General features: G+C 42.8%; 1 protein-coding gene across 2 annotated transcripts in view; it reads left to right on the forward strand.

Annotated features, from left to right (window-relative positions):
* Positions 1-15,389, forward strand: part of TRPM3 (transient receptor potential cation channel subfamily M member 3) — a 502,221-nt gene that overhangs the window by 443,936 nt on the left and 42,896 nt on the right. The window contains exons 13-18 of one of the 2 annotated variants that reach the window (XM_084832121.1): positions 2,290-2,325; positions 2,497-2,637; positions 4,430-4,459; positions 7,969-8,258; positions 11,452-11,680; positions 12,086-12,253. In XM_084832121.1, coding sequence (XP_084688247.1) covers positions 2,290-2,325; positions 2,497-2,637; positions 4,430-4,459; positions 7,969-8,258; positions 11,452-11,680; positions 12,086-12,253 — 894 coding nt within the window. The remainder of the gene's footprint in view (positions 1-2,289; positions 2,326-2,496; positions 2,638-4,429; positions 4,460-7,968; positions 8,259-11,451; positions 11,681-12,085; positions 12,254-15,389) is intronic. The other variant, XM_084832122.1, reaches the window with a different exon arrangement.

A 15,389-nucleotide genomic window follows, 5' to 3' on the forward strand; every position in this document is an offset into this window, starting at 1 on the left:
AAGACAATCTCTCTGGATATCAGTGGCCTTATTAACTGGGAAGACCTATAATGACTACTCCTACAGCATTGATATTTTAATTATCACTCAAAAGGTGGGGTGGAGGGAAGGTTTGGTAGTTTGGTGGGTAAAGAGTGCCCTCTAATGTTCATTTAATAAACATTTCCTCTAATAAAAATTTCTAACTTCTTAATTTTTTGTCTCTTTGTATGGATATAATGAGAAGGTAGATACTTTTATGTTGCTTGGTTCCAAAACCCTATGTCTATGAGTTATGATTAAATATGAAATCTTTAGCATCTATGGTGCTGGTGACAGTTTCTGGATTTCTGTCATTTTACTCCTTTGTCCTAAGCATGCAAACTTAGAAGACATAACTGATTTTAGTAGAAGTTGCATTTCAAATCAGTATACTTAGGACTGTAGTGTTAATAGCGTCAACCAAATAAAGTTGTTGTTTAAAAGGTTACAACAGCAACAGCAACAACAAAAGCTTCCTATCACAATAAAGTTGAGTGATCATTCTTGCAACTCCAGTCCAAACTTGGTCAGATCTGGATGTCCAGATCTCAGTGTGATAAGAAGGAATATACCATTCTCATTAATTGATCAGGCATTATTAGAAGTGCTTTGTATGCCCTGTAGTATGAAAAGGAAAATAAATCTGAGGGCTGATTCTCACTTTACATGTTGTGCTGGTACATGAATACCTGAATATGGTATCCACAGGCCTATCAGTTATGAAGAGAGCACACAAGTAAACATTTGGTGAGTACCACTTTAGAATACTTGGAATAAGGAGTTGGTACTTTGCTGATCACCTTTTCCTAGTATTTTAATTGGGGACGTATGCCAGATTTTACATATGTGCATCCTTCATGCTTGACCAGAAAATCCAGGTATCCATACCCAGCACCAAATGAAAACTGAGGAGTTGTCCTGAGAGAGAGTTGCCTCAAACTAGCCTTGGCTCATTATGAAAGTCCCAGACAGGTATTGAATGTATGATTGCAGAAAATAGTCCCAAAGTGGCATTTTGTATTTTCTGTGCATATACAGCCCTGTGTCGCATATCAGGGCAGGGGAACGTGTGGCCCTCCAGATGTTGCTGGGCTATAACTCACATCAACCCCAGCCGGCATAGCCAATAGTGAGAGATGATGGGAGTTGTAGTCCAACAACATCAGGAGAGCCACACATTCCCCTCGTGTATATGACACAGTAAAATCATTGAAGTATCATACGTTTATTGAAAAGAAGACAAATATATTGGGGGCATCAGCTTCCTGTACATTTGCAGGTTTTTTGTGAAGTATTTTTGCATTATGATGATAACATAGAAACATGTCATTTTCAATACAAGGAGAGTTCAGAGTCAGCAGAGCAAGATCTCAGAAGTGACCTATTAAATGAATTCATTGTTTGGCCTATTCAGTGCTATATGATGAGGTGCCAGACTAATTCATTTTTGCATTAAGATAGCTTCTGTACAAAAAATATCTATGTTGGACATGATTTAAAGCAATTATTATTTAAAGTAGAGCATGCTGAAAATCTCTCATGGGAGTCATCCCTGGAAAAAGTAATCACTAGAATGCAAGTTTGTCTTTAAAAATCAAATTACAAATCAAAAACTAGTTAATCCCCAGAATTGTTATGTCCTTCTTGGCATATACCTGCATAGCAGAGAAAATCAGTTTAACTGAAAGGTTTTTAAATCCTGTACAATGAGTATGTTTAGAAAGACACAGAAAAAGATTCACTTTTGATTACTAATAATGTGAATGAAAACGTGGTGTTTTTTTCCCCAGGAAATAAAAGTGGAAGCTTTGATTAGGAACAGGAAGAGGGAACCATGTGGGTCTTGATTTTGCAAGCTGCTGAGCACCCTAGAATAAATCCAGTATAAGAGCAAAAACATGTGTTTAAAATGTTTAGCAGGTACATGAGCTGCAGTATTTTTCCTAGCCCAGGGTTCAGTCTGAGGAAAACATTCTTAATGGTCTAACAGAGGTAGAAAGGCACACAGCACCATGGAGGGTGCCAGAGTGTACACACATTCAACAGGATAGAGACAATTTTAGGCTGGCACAGGACATTTTCCACAACCAGAGTCCAGCAAATGTCTTGAGTTCTTGAAAATGCTTTGCCTTCATGCTTTTTTTGTTCTGCAGTAGTCTCTCCTGCTTTCCTTCTCAGAAGAACCTGAACCCTGTGTTCTGAAAAGTATCTTCTGTTACTGTTACCTTTTAATACACCTTCTTATTTAATTTATGTCTTCTTTCCAAGCGTGAATATCCAGGTTTCGGTTGGATCTATTTTAAGGTGAATTGATTACCCAGCATAATAATATATTCTTATGTTTTCTTAATGTTTTATTTCATTTTAATAACTCTCATAGTTATAGAAAAGTCTGTGTATTAGGCATACTAATCAGCTTTATCTTTTTCTCCCCTTGTTTTGTGTGTCTTTTATTCCATTGGGAAAAAAAAACAGGGAAACCTACCTCCAGATTATAGGATAAGTCTAATTGATATTGGTCTGGTGATTGAGTACCTGATGGGAGGAGCTTATCGCTGCAATTATACTCGAAAACGCTTCCGAACCCTCTATCACAACTTATTTGGCCCCAAGAGAGTAAGGATTGTTATTGCTGTTTTAAAAAAAACAAACACCTTTCATAAAAGCGTAGGCTTAAGGGGTTGGAAAGAGGAGCCTTTCTACATGAGGCTTTTATTGTACACTCATGATTGCTCACTCATAATAGTTTGTGGGTCCTTTACACTATGTCATCATTCTCCAGGGTCTCTCCTGTGCTTGGCAACCATTATCATGTGTGTGTTTTTTTCCTAATGAGGAAAGTCTGGTACTTTTCTCAAAGGCATTATAGAAGCCTGGTGTAATTGAGCAATTCCACTATACCACAGCACCCATTAGTGCTGTGCTGGAACATATAGAAAGGTAGAGAAGAAAACCTCCAGAGAAAAACACGTGTAAAGGAGCCATCTTAATCCTGCAAAGAATCCTGAAGCAGAAGCCTCAGTAAATGTGCAGGTTAAAAGCCTCATATAGAAAAGCTCGAGGGGTAAGTTCAAGAAAGAGTTTGAGAAAAGTTCGAGAGGTGAGCAAGTCAAGTGGTGTCTGGAATAGGTGGTTTAGGGAATAACTGGGACTGTCTTGGCATACCTGCTTTCAGTCCCTTGTGCATACCGCAAGCCCCAATTACAGCCACACAATGCACTCTACAAGAAGGAGCTGCAAGAAGGCAAGCATGACATGCAGGGCACCAGGACCCCCCAGTACAAAGTGATGACAAGGCTGTTTCCAAGGGTGCTGAGGGCATCCTGGTCAGCCCCTGCAATACAACAGGGATAGCTCACAATTATGCATTGTTGCTGAGAATATGCATTTCCCTCACAGCTACTGTGAAAATTGCAGCTAAGCTCAGAGGGAATGGGGAATTCTGATAGGAGTGGCAGAAAATGTTAGCATCCCTGCTAATCACAAAGTCCTGGCACTATGTCCCTGTAAGCCCTGGCTCCACTACACCACTGTGAAAGAGACATGAGCCCTGTTCATGCATTTAGAAATTGTATCCATGGAGGGGCTGGAGGGCAAGGCATACTGGCCCTAGCTGCTCCACTCTCAACCTCCCCGCATTGAGCTGGGAATTCTGAAATGGGTCTGTAAGCACGTTTGGCTGAACACAGTTACAGGAAGTGTGGGGTAGAGGGGGTGGAGCAGTGCCCGTGGCACTCAGAAATTGGGCCAGTTTGCATGATCACAGCAAGGGAAATAAGCTATCCTCAAATAACCCAGCAACGGCACATGGGTTATTTGAAGGTTGCTGCCCCCTCAAACAACCCATGCTGCCCAGGTTTGGACAACATGGCAAGCCACGCCAATGAGAGCAATTGGGGAAATCCAGCTGGCACACAACCAGCAAACGCAGCAGTGTCAAGAAACCACCATGGCTTGTTAACTATGCCATGATTGTTCAAACTGGGTCATTGTATCTGTGCGGGACTACACTCTTTCTCCAAATAGGTGCCAGTAAAAATCGTAGCTGAAAAATTATAAAAAGAAACAAGTGCCGAAACATACCCAAGTAGCAAATGTTTTATGCCCTTGCATTTAATGGAAACTTTATTCTCCATTTAATCAACTCTTGGACCTCTGTGCAATAATCCAGAATTTTCCAAAATAACATCAAATATGGACAGACGCACATGCACACACGAGAACAGGAACTCTCCTTTAGATCCAATGAAACAGTAGAATTGACTCTGTTCATCATGAGCAACAAACATCTACAGGCTTCTCTAATATATTTGCTGAGGTTCTATAATCAGAACAGTGTGTGATTAATTGTGTGAGTGTGTGGGGGGTAATTATATATATAATTGATCTTTTCTCTTTCTGCCTACAGCCCAAAGCTCTGAAACTTCTGGGAATGGAGGTAAGTGGTGTGTAACCATTTTGATGACATTTTGTAAATCTTCATATCAGAACCAAATATATTCATGGCAGAATGTTAACCGTTCATGGTACAGTTGTTAGGAATCCAAAGAACCCTGCAACTCATTCCATGTGCTCAAGAGGGCATTTTGAATGGCAGCCCACCCCCCACATACCACTGAGGGGACTTTCCAAAGCAGTTTATGATGCAGGATAGTGGTTTACTGTTCAAAGGAAGAAAAGTAAGTTATCCCAATGCGCATGCCCTTGGGCACACCTAAAGCGGCTCTTTGACTCCTGGGCACTAAATTGATGAGTTTTCACCAGCCTGTTAATAAAGAAGCTGAATAACTCTTGCATGACACTGGGTACAAATAGGGGCACTTGACAGTGAGAAGGGCCCTGCTGTGCCACAAGATCAAGGGCCAAGCTACACATTCCTTTAATCACACATAGCTGAGCTATATATGATTGCCTCCCCTACTCTCTTGCAAATGTGCATGGCCCCAATTTGGATTTGGACTGTAGTGGTTTGGGAGAGGAGGGTTTAAGCTTCCTCCCCCCACCCCGCCCCTGCCATTTCCATCCTGAAAATCTATCCCTGTGCAGGAGGTTAAAGAAAAGAACTTCTTCATTAGAATCAATGGAGACTTTTTTATTTTTTTACACCCCACCCCCCATGGGGGGTAGGTGGAATTTCAGGATGAAACGAGGAGAAGGACACTTAAGCCCTCCTCTCCTGAGGCCATGGTCCCAATCCAAACCAGGGTAGTGTGTGCTTGCAGGAGAGTTGGGGAGACAATCACGCATGGCGCAGCTATGTGTGACTAAAGGAACATTTTGTTTGGCCCTGGCTCTACTGAGCAGTGGTTGAAGGCAGTGTGGGCAACATAAGTAACCTAATAAGTAACTTGATAAGATCAAGTAACCTCCCTTGTGGACTGCGGGAATGCTGTAGACATCATATACCTCGACTTCAGCAAAGCTTTCGACAAAGTGCCCCATGATATCCTGATGAGCAAACTAGCTCAAAGGGGGCTAGATGAAACAACGATCCGGTGGATCCACAGTTGGCTACAGAATCGGACTCAAAGAGTGCTTATCAATGGGACCTTCTCAAACTGGGGAGAGGTAATGAGTGGGGTACCGCAGGGCTCAGTCCTGGGCCCAGTGCTCTTCAACATTTTTATTAATGACTTGGAGGAGGAGGTGCAGGGAATGCTGATCAAATTTGCAGATGACACAAAATTGGGTGGGATAGCTAATACTTTGGAAGACAGAAACAAAATTCAAAGTGATCTGGATAGACTGGAGCGCTGGGCAGAAAACAAGAGAATGACATTTAATCGGGATAAATGTCAAGTTCTGCACCTAGGAAAAAGAAACCAAATGCACAGTTACAAGATGGGGGATACATGGCTCAACCACACTACAAGCGAGAAGGATCTTGGAATTGTTGTCGATCACAAGCTGAATATGAGCCAACAATGTGATGTGGCTGCAAAAAAGGCCAGTGCTATTTTGGGCTGCATTCATAGAAGCATAGCTTCCAAATCCCGGGAAGTACTAGTTCCCCTCTATTCAGCACTGGTTCAGCCTCATCTGGAGTACTGTGTCCAGTTCTGGGCACCACACTTTAAGAAGGATGCAGACACACTGGAGAGGGTTCAGAGGAGGACAACAAAGATGATCAGGGGACTGGAAACAAAGCCCTATGAAGAGAGACTGAAGGAACTGGGCATGTTTAGCCTTGAGAAGAGAAGACTGAGGGGAGATAGGATAGCGCTCTTCAAGTACTTGAAAGGTTGTCACAGAGAGGAAGGCCAGGATCTCTTCTTGATCATCCCAGAGTGCAGGACACGGAATCATGGGCTCAAGTTACAGGAAGCCAGATTCCGGCTGAAGATCAGGAACAAATTCCTGACTGTTAGAGCAATACGACAATGGAACCAATTACCTAGAGAGGTAGAGGGCTCTCCCACACTGGAGGCATTCAAGATGAGGCTGGACAGCCATCTGTCAGGGATGCTCTGACTTGGATTCCTGCATTGAGCAGGGGGTTGGACTCGATGGCCTTGTGGGCCCCTTCCAACCCTACTATTCTATGATTCTATAAGCATGCTGGGAGCTGCCACTGATCAATGACCAAGGTGGCAGTATGTGGCCTGCTGAAAGCACTGGCATGAGCTCTGCTCCTGTGCAGCATCCTGGAGGTGCTCTTCTGCCCCAACATATGGAAGCCATTACTTCTGTACGTGGCTGCTGTTAAAAGCTCAGTAGCAAAACCTCAGCTGTGGCTACAAAACCTTTGAATGTGGGTGATCCAGTCCTTCCACAGTTGTATAAAGTTACTTTCTAATTTTGATATGATGCTATAATCTACATTCACCAAATTCTAAATCAAAATATTTCAGAAAAAAACTTTATACAGTCTTTTATTGGCTTAATTTGGCCAGCAAGATATTCAAAATAACAGGGAAATAGAGAACTCCTTTGCAATGACTCCTTTACATAGAGAACTCCTTTGTAATGTGGTGTAACTCACCTGCAACATTTTTAAACTCTCAGGCTTTTAATTTAAAAAACAAACCCTGAGAACCAGTTTGCCTAGTGGCCAGTAGCAAAATGGCGGTCATGTATACCTTAATTCCAATAAACTGTCATGTAACAGAACACTGGGAAATGGAAACCATTTGGAAGGGCAGGGGGAAGAGAAGAAGAAAGGAATGACGGTATTGGAAGGACAATGCAGATCAGAATGAACATACAGACACTGACAGGATTACATAACAGGGGCCAAAACAACAACACAGGGAGAGAGAGAGAGAGAGAGAAAGAGAGAGAGCGCAATTGCCAGCTTTCTTACAAAACACTCTTCAAATTCTTCTCAGCAAACTTATAGCTCCATCTACCTCATTCCAGAGTTCCATCTTTAAAAGTAAATGGACTGGCATGTTTGATAGTGGTGTTCCAAAGAGGTTTAAATCAGCATATAGTACTAATGCCACAGGCAGTGGAGATATTAGAAATGCTCAATTACGAGTACTTTTTGGAGCGCTAAATTGCTGTTTTCTAGGCAGCTCTCTTAACTGTTGTTCAGGTAAAGTAAAGGTTAATTTTGTACATTAGTTTTGGGATAAAAGGCATATGGCAGTAGGCGTTCTCATTGTGAGAAAATGTTGGTGTTGAGTGATCCATCTGTTGAGTGATCAGTCTGTTTGGGTGAGTAATTAGATTCAGGTAAACCAAAGAATGGAAGGTTCTAAGGGCCATGTGTGGCTATAGTAAGGGAACTAGCTTAGGCTGCAGTCCTATGCATGTTTAGACAGGAAAAAAAATCCTACAATGCTCAGCACGCCCCAGCCAGCCAAGCTGGCTGGGGCCTGCTGGGAGCTGTAGGGCTTTTTTCTGATTAAACATGCATAGGACTGTGCCCTTAATATCCTCTAAGTATGACCTTATGTGGTTGAAGCTGCTTTGGCCTAATGGCATTTCCTCCCTGTTTAACAGGATGATGTCCCACTGCGCAGGGGAAGAAAAACAACCAAGAAGCGAGAGGAAGAAGTGGATATTGACCTAGATGATCCTGAAATTAACCATTTCCCTTTCCCCTTTCATGAGTTGATGGTGTGGGCTGTTCTGATGAAGCGCCAGAAGATGGCCCTCTTCTTCTGGCAACATGGAGAGGAAGCCATGGCTAAGGCTCTAGTGGCCTGTAAGCTCTGCAAAGCCATGGCCCATGAAGCGTCCGAGAATGACATGGTGGATGACATATCTCAGGAGCTAAATCACAACTCCAGGTTGAATAATTAATGAAGTAATATTTACTTACTTCAGCTTATATTGCATGGGACCCTACTAACACTGGGCTGCTCATATAGGCAGACAAAATAAGTCTTACAGTACTTCCGAAAAGTACACAGGCATTACCTTTATGCTAAAGTACAGGTGTGCCTTTAGGCTAAAGGGTTTTGATCATTACGAAATAGCCATGGAGAACACCTCTCTAGGGGTGTTTCTACATTAAGCAAAAAACCTGCAAAAACCCACATCCTTTCTGGACCTTCCTGCTTTCGGCTTCTTTGTGGGATTAGGAAGGGCTTCTTTACATGGCAGCCACACGGTTTGAACTGAGGGAGTGCCTTCCTCCCTCACTGGCATGTGTACAAAGGAGGGGTGGGTTCTTGTTTCCATAGCTTAACTCTTTTCTTGCAGCCCCCAGGAAATCTCTGACTTACTTTCTGGGTAGACATAAAATGTAAGATTGTGCTGTAAGACTGCAACCCTTGGCACACTTATGTGGGAGTAAGCCGCATTGAACTCAATGAGACTTACTTCTGAGTAGACATAAGATCACCCTGTAAGTCTGCAACCCTTGGCACACTTACTTGGGAGTAAGCCCCATTGAACTTAATAGGGTACTCTGAAACAACAGAGGACGTTGCTTCTGAGTTTGGTGGGGTGGGGCATCAGATGTGTCTCCCTTCATTGCAGGGAGGCATTTTACCCTCTTTTCCCTCCAACTGAGAAATGCAGAGGCAACAGATGCAATCAGCAGGCAATTCCTGCCCTCGCTCCTGTCAAATCTCATGCTGACCGCGCCCCCAGCAACTGAAAACAACCCACAGCAAACAGACACAGTGGTTTCTTCCGCTACTGGAGAATTTCATGGGGAGGTCATGGCATTCCTGTTCCATGGGCTGGAAAAAAAATACCACATTTCTTGCATTTGGGGAAAACACAAGATAGGCTGGAGGAAATGGCGGGAAACACCCTGGAGAGTAACAGCATCATCTAAAGAGCCTGCAAACTTCCGAGAGAGAGCCATCTCAAACGCTCCATGTGATGAACCCCTATGTGTCTTTGCTGTTAGAATGCAGTGCATAGATGATACAATAAAGAAAGCATTCTGAGTTGACATTATGAACATAAGGGAGATTATGATTTTTCAGATATCCATAAATGTCCAGGCTTTTATTGGTCAAAAACAGCACCTTGATTGTGCCCGGAAAGTAAAGAATAGCTGATGCAGATGCTGAAGTTCTGGCAAAATGCACTCCTGGTGACCTGGCCCTTTCAGGAGGTTGGCAGTTGCATTTTGTTCCATCAGAGAACTGTCCTACATAGAGCACATTACAATAGTATAACCTTGAGGATAGGAAGATATACATGACACTTGGGATTTCAGATTTGGTGGTGGCCTCTGAGAAGAAATGCTGAAGACTGCATGTTAGAAGCATTCCTAACACACACAAATAATAAGACCTGCCAATAGCAGGGCAGTTAGGTAGTTTTAAACCCTGGACTTACTGATCTTGGGGTGGTGGAAAGGCTTTGAACAGCCACATGTATTACTTCAGTTGTGAAGCATACAAATAACATTTCTCCCCACCCCACACACTATTCCATGGTTTACGACTCCTTCTATATGACTGATATGTTTGAGCCGGATAAAACAGAACAAAAAACAAACTCAGAGCATGTGTAGTTTTGCATTTTAAACTTGCTTGAATTACAGCACCATCATGTCTACCGGAATAAAACAGAGGTTGCTTTTGCTGCCCTGATATCAAACACATTTACTTGGGAATATGCATCATTGGGTTGTGAAAAATGGTCATATATTTCAAACTAAACACAATAAAATGAGCATCTGTACCTATGTGCATGCCCAGACCACCACCCTGTCTATAAAATAAGAAGAAAGGAAGGATGCTTCACTCAGCAGCGTTAACCCTGGTGGAGCCCAGCATGCCCAGGCTGGCCCAGGTGCTGACACTGGGCCTGTTTGCCACTGGAAACTGGCTTCCCATCACCTGCCATTTTCTCACTCATCATTTGGGGGGCCCTGAGCTGTGGGGCCTTGGACTTTGGCCCCAAGGTCCAGCTTTAGCTGCACCACTGCCTTCCAAGAGAAGTAGCAGCTATCACTGACTGGGTTTGCACAACATACTAACCCACACCCAGTGGTTGAGTGTGGGTTGTTGTTGAACCATGGGTTGTTTGTTGAACTATGGGTTGGTGTGTTGTCTGAACCCAGGACATTTTCCACAGGTTGGCTTGTTAACCATACAGTGCAGCTTATTTTTCTCAAACAAGCCACTTGAGAACCCATGGTTTATTGTTGTGTTGTTCAGGCTGGTTAACAATCCACACTGTTTGGTTAACAAGCCATCCTGTGGGAAACACACTAACCCAGGGTTCAACAAACAACCCATGGTTCAACAACAACCCACACTAAACCACTGACTGTGGGTTGGCATGTTGAGTGAATAACTTGATTAACTCCATCTTGTCTCATACAAACTTCAACCAGTTCACCCATTATGGCCAAACACAGGATAAACACAAAGACTTCAGACCTGAGTTGGATTAAAAAGAGGATGCTGATAAGACTGAATCCCACACCTCCACACAATCCAATAGCACAGTTAAAAATCACTCCATATTTATCCCAGTTAAAGATTCCGTAGAAAATGTGATTTTCTCACAGGTATGTAATAGGAAACAGGTGAGTTCAGGTGAGTAACAAGTAGAAGAGCAGGCAAGTGAGGACTGGAGCTTCTTAGAAGCTAAGCAGGGTCAGCCCTGGTTAGTACTTGAATGGGGAGACCGCCAGGGAATCAGGCTTCCTGCATTGAGCTGGGGGTTGGACTCGATGGCCTTGTAGGCCCCTTCCAGCCCTGTGATTCTATGATACCCCTCCAGTAATGCTGCTTGCCTGATCTCGTCTGATCTCGGAAACTAAGCAGGGTCAGCCCTGGTTAGTACTTGGATGGGAGACTGCTTGAGAATCAGGCTTCCTGCATTGAGCAGGGGGGTGGACTCGATGGTGCTGTCAGCCTCTTCCAACCCTATGATTCTATGAAAGTACTCTCAGTATCTTGGCCAAGGGTACCAGTGTGACATAGTCCTTGCAACAGAAGCTGTTACCAGTTGTTTACATTTCATGTAACAGATTGCACAAGCTAACAAAAACGCCCTGTATTGCAGGGATTTTGGCCAGCTGGCAGTGGAGCTGCTGGACCAATCCTACAAGCAGGATGAGCAGCTGGCCATGAAACTGCTGACCTATGAGCTGAAGAACTGGAGCAATGCCACGTGCCTGCAACTCGCAGTGGCAGCCAAGCATCGAGATTTCATTGCTCACACTTGTAGCCAAATGCTCCTCACAGACATGTGGATGGGGAGGCTTCGGATGCGTAAAAATTCAAGTCTAAAGGTCAGGACTGCTTTAAAATCGAATAATAGCTTGAGGCCTAAGGAAAGGTCACGTCGAATTATCTGTAACTGGTTTGCTAATGTGAAGCGTTGAAGCTGCCATGTCCTGTTAGCAAAAAAAGGAGACACGCTGTATATCTTTCCACTCTAAAAGGTGGACTGGTCTATTCATTTCAAGCTTTTGAGGACTTTAGGGAGCACGATATGGCCAGTTGTCACAGTCACTCCTGCCATTGCCCACACAGCAGCTGCAGTAGCCACAGCTGATCATTATGAAACTCACATGCACAAATGTCAGATTCGTGGATGGCCCAGAGAGCATGTGTAATGTGAAACTAAATGAGCAACTGGCATAACCCTAACCTGTTAATTGTGATGATTATTGTTATCATTATTATTGCTTTAGGTAATTCTAGGAATTCTACTTCCTCCTTCAATTCTCAGCTTGGAGTTCAAGAACAAAGATGACATGCCTTACATGTCTCAGGCTCATGAGGTCCATCTTCAAGAGAAAGAGCCAGAGGAACCAGAGAAACCAGTTAAAGAAAAAGAAGAGGAGGACATGGAACTCACAGTAAGGGGAAAACATTGCTGAAAGTGATCTGTATAGTCATTATCCCCCTTGCTATTGTCACCTCTATATGTGTGAGGGAGTTCCATGCTTTTGGGGAGTGCAGTCCACCGAACAACTTCTCCTGGCCTGAGCATAAGCAGTGTTGAGTGGATTGTGCACAGGAAAAACAATTATTTGACCGCATTGCTAATAACAGTATTTCCACTTTTCCTTTGAGAAACCATGGATAGTTATCTTGTCAGAATGAGTAGCCAGGCTCACCAGGTTGTACCGCTGGCTACTTCTCGTACACAATAATGTATTAGTACATTATGATGGTGTATCTTGTGATCAGGCATAGAAGAACAATGGAAGATACAAGATTAAAGTAGTTGAGGACTCTCAAAATGCGAGGATGATTGGCTATTATGGGTAGTAGCCAACATCCTAGCACTAGCACTAATGAAGCTGCACTAGCGTAAACCAATGCTTGCACAACATAACTAGCGTAAAGGGGGGAAGCAGTGATTTGCCACTGAAATTTGGCAGCATGGTGGCAAAAAAGGGGCAACTTGTCTTCAAAAGAAAGGTTCCTGGGGTTCTCCAATGTCAGTCAGCTCGGTCAGGGAGACTGTTGGGCAGCAGATTGGGTGATAAGGCAATGGTATCCCCAGGCTGTCTTGTTGGCCCAACTCCAGACATAGGCTCTCACAGCCTGCTCCAGTCCAGACAGGTTTTCTGGTGACCAAAATGGTATTTTTATGGACCCCACACATGTTTTGAAGAAAAATTATCCCTTTTTGCCACTAGGTCACCAAATTCCAGCGGAAAATTGTTATTTCCCTTCTTTGCTCTAGTTACATTGCACAAGGATTGGTTTACGCTAGCACAACTTCATTAGTGCTAGCTAGATGCTATCCTATATTACTGCAGTACCTAAGCAGAATGTAAATCTGAGCATAATGGGACCAGTTACCGAATACTCAGAAAGATGCCACAATAATATTTTAGATGTTGTCATTTATCATTTTGTTATTCCCAGGTTTAAAACTCAATAAAATGGTTAATAATGAAGAAAGTACATTCCTAATCAACTGTCTGTAAAATCTGCTGTCAGAAGCAACAAATAGAGGTGCATATTATTTAAGCATGTAAGCAAAGTTATTGTCAGTTGTAGGTGAGATACTTATGAAACGCACAGTTACTTACACTTATGTTGTATATCTCTTTTCCACCCCATCACTAGGATTCAGATACAACCTAAAAATAATACCTCCAGATAAAATCAGGCTAAACAATATCTGTGAATGCTTTTGACCATTCAACATTTAACTCTGGCCACCAAACCCCCCCAGCTCCAATGTAAAGGTCTTGCAACACTTTGGGAAAATGTCTGGGCCCAGGATTCTGCCAGTCTCCAGCAAGTTTTCTCAAATTAAACCGACGAGGGTGATAAATTGCTGCAAGGTACCAAGACAAAACATTTCACTTTATGATAATTCCAGATACAGAATTATAGAGATTGGGTAATTTAAATCCTGAAAATATGTATAGGAAACATGCGGTTAGGAAACACTGTGGAAACTGTTTCTATGGCGTTTTCACAAATAGGTTAGGGAACCATTTGTTAGGCAAGCTTTAAGGTACTCTAGGTTTTAGTTGGAAGTTGAAACGCATGACCCTTTGGAGTCATTCTATTTTTGTGACGCTATGAAAACCAGGGATTCTTATAGCTATTTTTGTTGCCTGATTTACAGTAAAATTTACAATATTATAGGCTGGCTTTTTCTAGCAACTTTAATGATTGTCATTGCATATTTTCCTTTCATTTGATTTTTCAAATGAAATTTGACATTTTTGTTTGCCCTTCTTTCAGATATTAGAAACATACATTATACAGCTACTGCATAGGATGAGAAACACTTTAACATAAATGAGAAGTCTCTTTGAGACTTTGCCCTGCTAATTTTAAATGCTAATTTTAAATGAATATATTGTATACACAGGAGAGAATCAAGCCTCTTAAAAGACTGACCATTACAAATCCCCAAGTTCCCTGCTAGCACAAGACATTACAAGCATTTTTCTATTATCATAGCTACTGACTGGTCTCTCAGTGCTCATGTTCAATTTAGAAACAACTGGTTTTTTTAAGGGTTTGCTTGATTACATTTTGTTAAAAATTAGGCTGTTTCCTACAGGCCATCAGCAAGAGCTGCCCCCAAGACCTTATCTGCAGGCAAGCAGAAGGCTCTGCCTACAAGAACCAAAAATCAGGGAAGCAGAACACCCTAAGCACAAGATCAGCCTACAGGACCCCTATGCAGGCAAGACCCTGGACACTGGAAAAAGAGGAAAAGATCATAAGCCAGCATAAGATTGACAGGTTGCTTTCCTCTGAAATGGGCTTGTTCTGCTTTAATTGTAGTTAATTATTGTTGGCTTCTCATCGATAAATGAAGTGCTTATTTAGATCCAATAAGCACAGATTGTTTCATGGGGCTACAGTGTAATGATCAGTCATTGCCCTCTGTGATGCTCCAGTCCCTTTTTCCAATACCGTGTCTTCCTCTAGTGAACCCCTGGCTTGATAATGTGGAAGCACAGGGTAACGTATCATTTTGTTTTTAGAGAAATAGCATGGTTTTCCATGTTCCCTCCTCTGCACCCTGTGACAGTGGCCTTTGTCCTCTATCTGTGCTCTTTTCCCTCTACCTAACATTAAGCTTGAACTCATATTTTTAATGAGCCTATGTGTGATCAAACTTTCTGCAGTCAACAGCAGAGGATTCAGATGACCTCAAGGAACCTTTCATTCCAGCAAGCATAGCATTGGTTCCATCTGAGGTTGTGAATTTACTATTTCACAGCCCACAGAGGTGTAAATGCTATCCACATGCTATAATGAACAAAATGTTCACACACCTGAAAGGAATGGGGGACTGTATATTGTGGGCAGGAAAGGGAGGGACGGAGGGAGGGAGAAATAAGTGGGCTGAGAGATCAGGGAGGCTGAGAGCCTTGCTGTAAAAGAAGCAGGGCAGAATTGGCTGAAAAGCAGGAAGTTTAGGAAGTGGTGGCTGGGACGTATAGGGTATCAGTTCAATGTGGCCTATTGCTATACTGTACGTAGGCTCACTCATAGTGATCAGGATCA

Source organism: Heloderma suspectum, chromosome 2 (assembly GCF_057233095.1).
Source record: "Heloderma suspectum isolate Gila_16-S chromosome 2, 16-S_ref, whole genome shotgun sequence".
NCBI classification, from domain to species: domain Eukaryota; kingdom Metazoa; phylum Chordata; class Lepidosauria; order Squamata; family Helodermatidae; genus Heloderma; species Heloderma suspectum.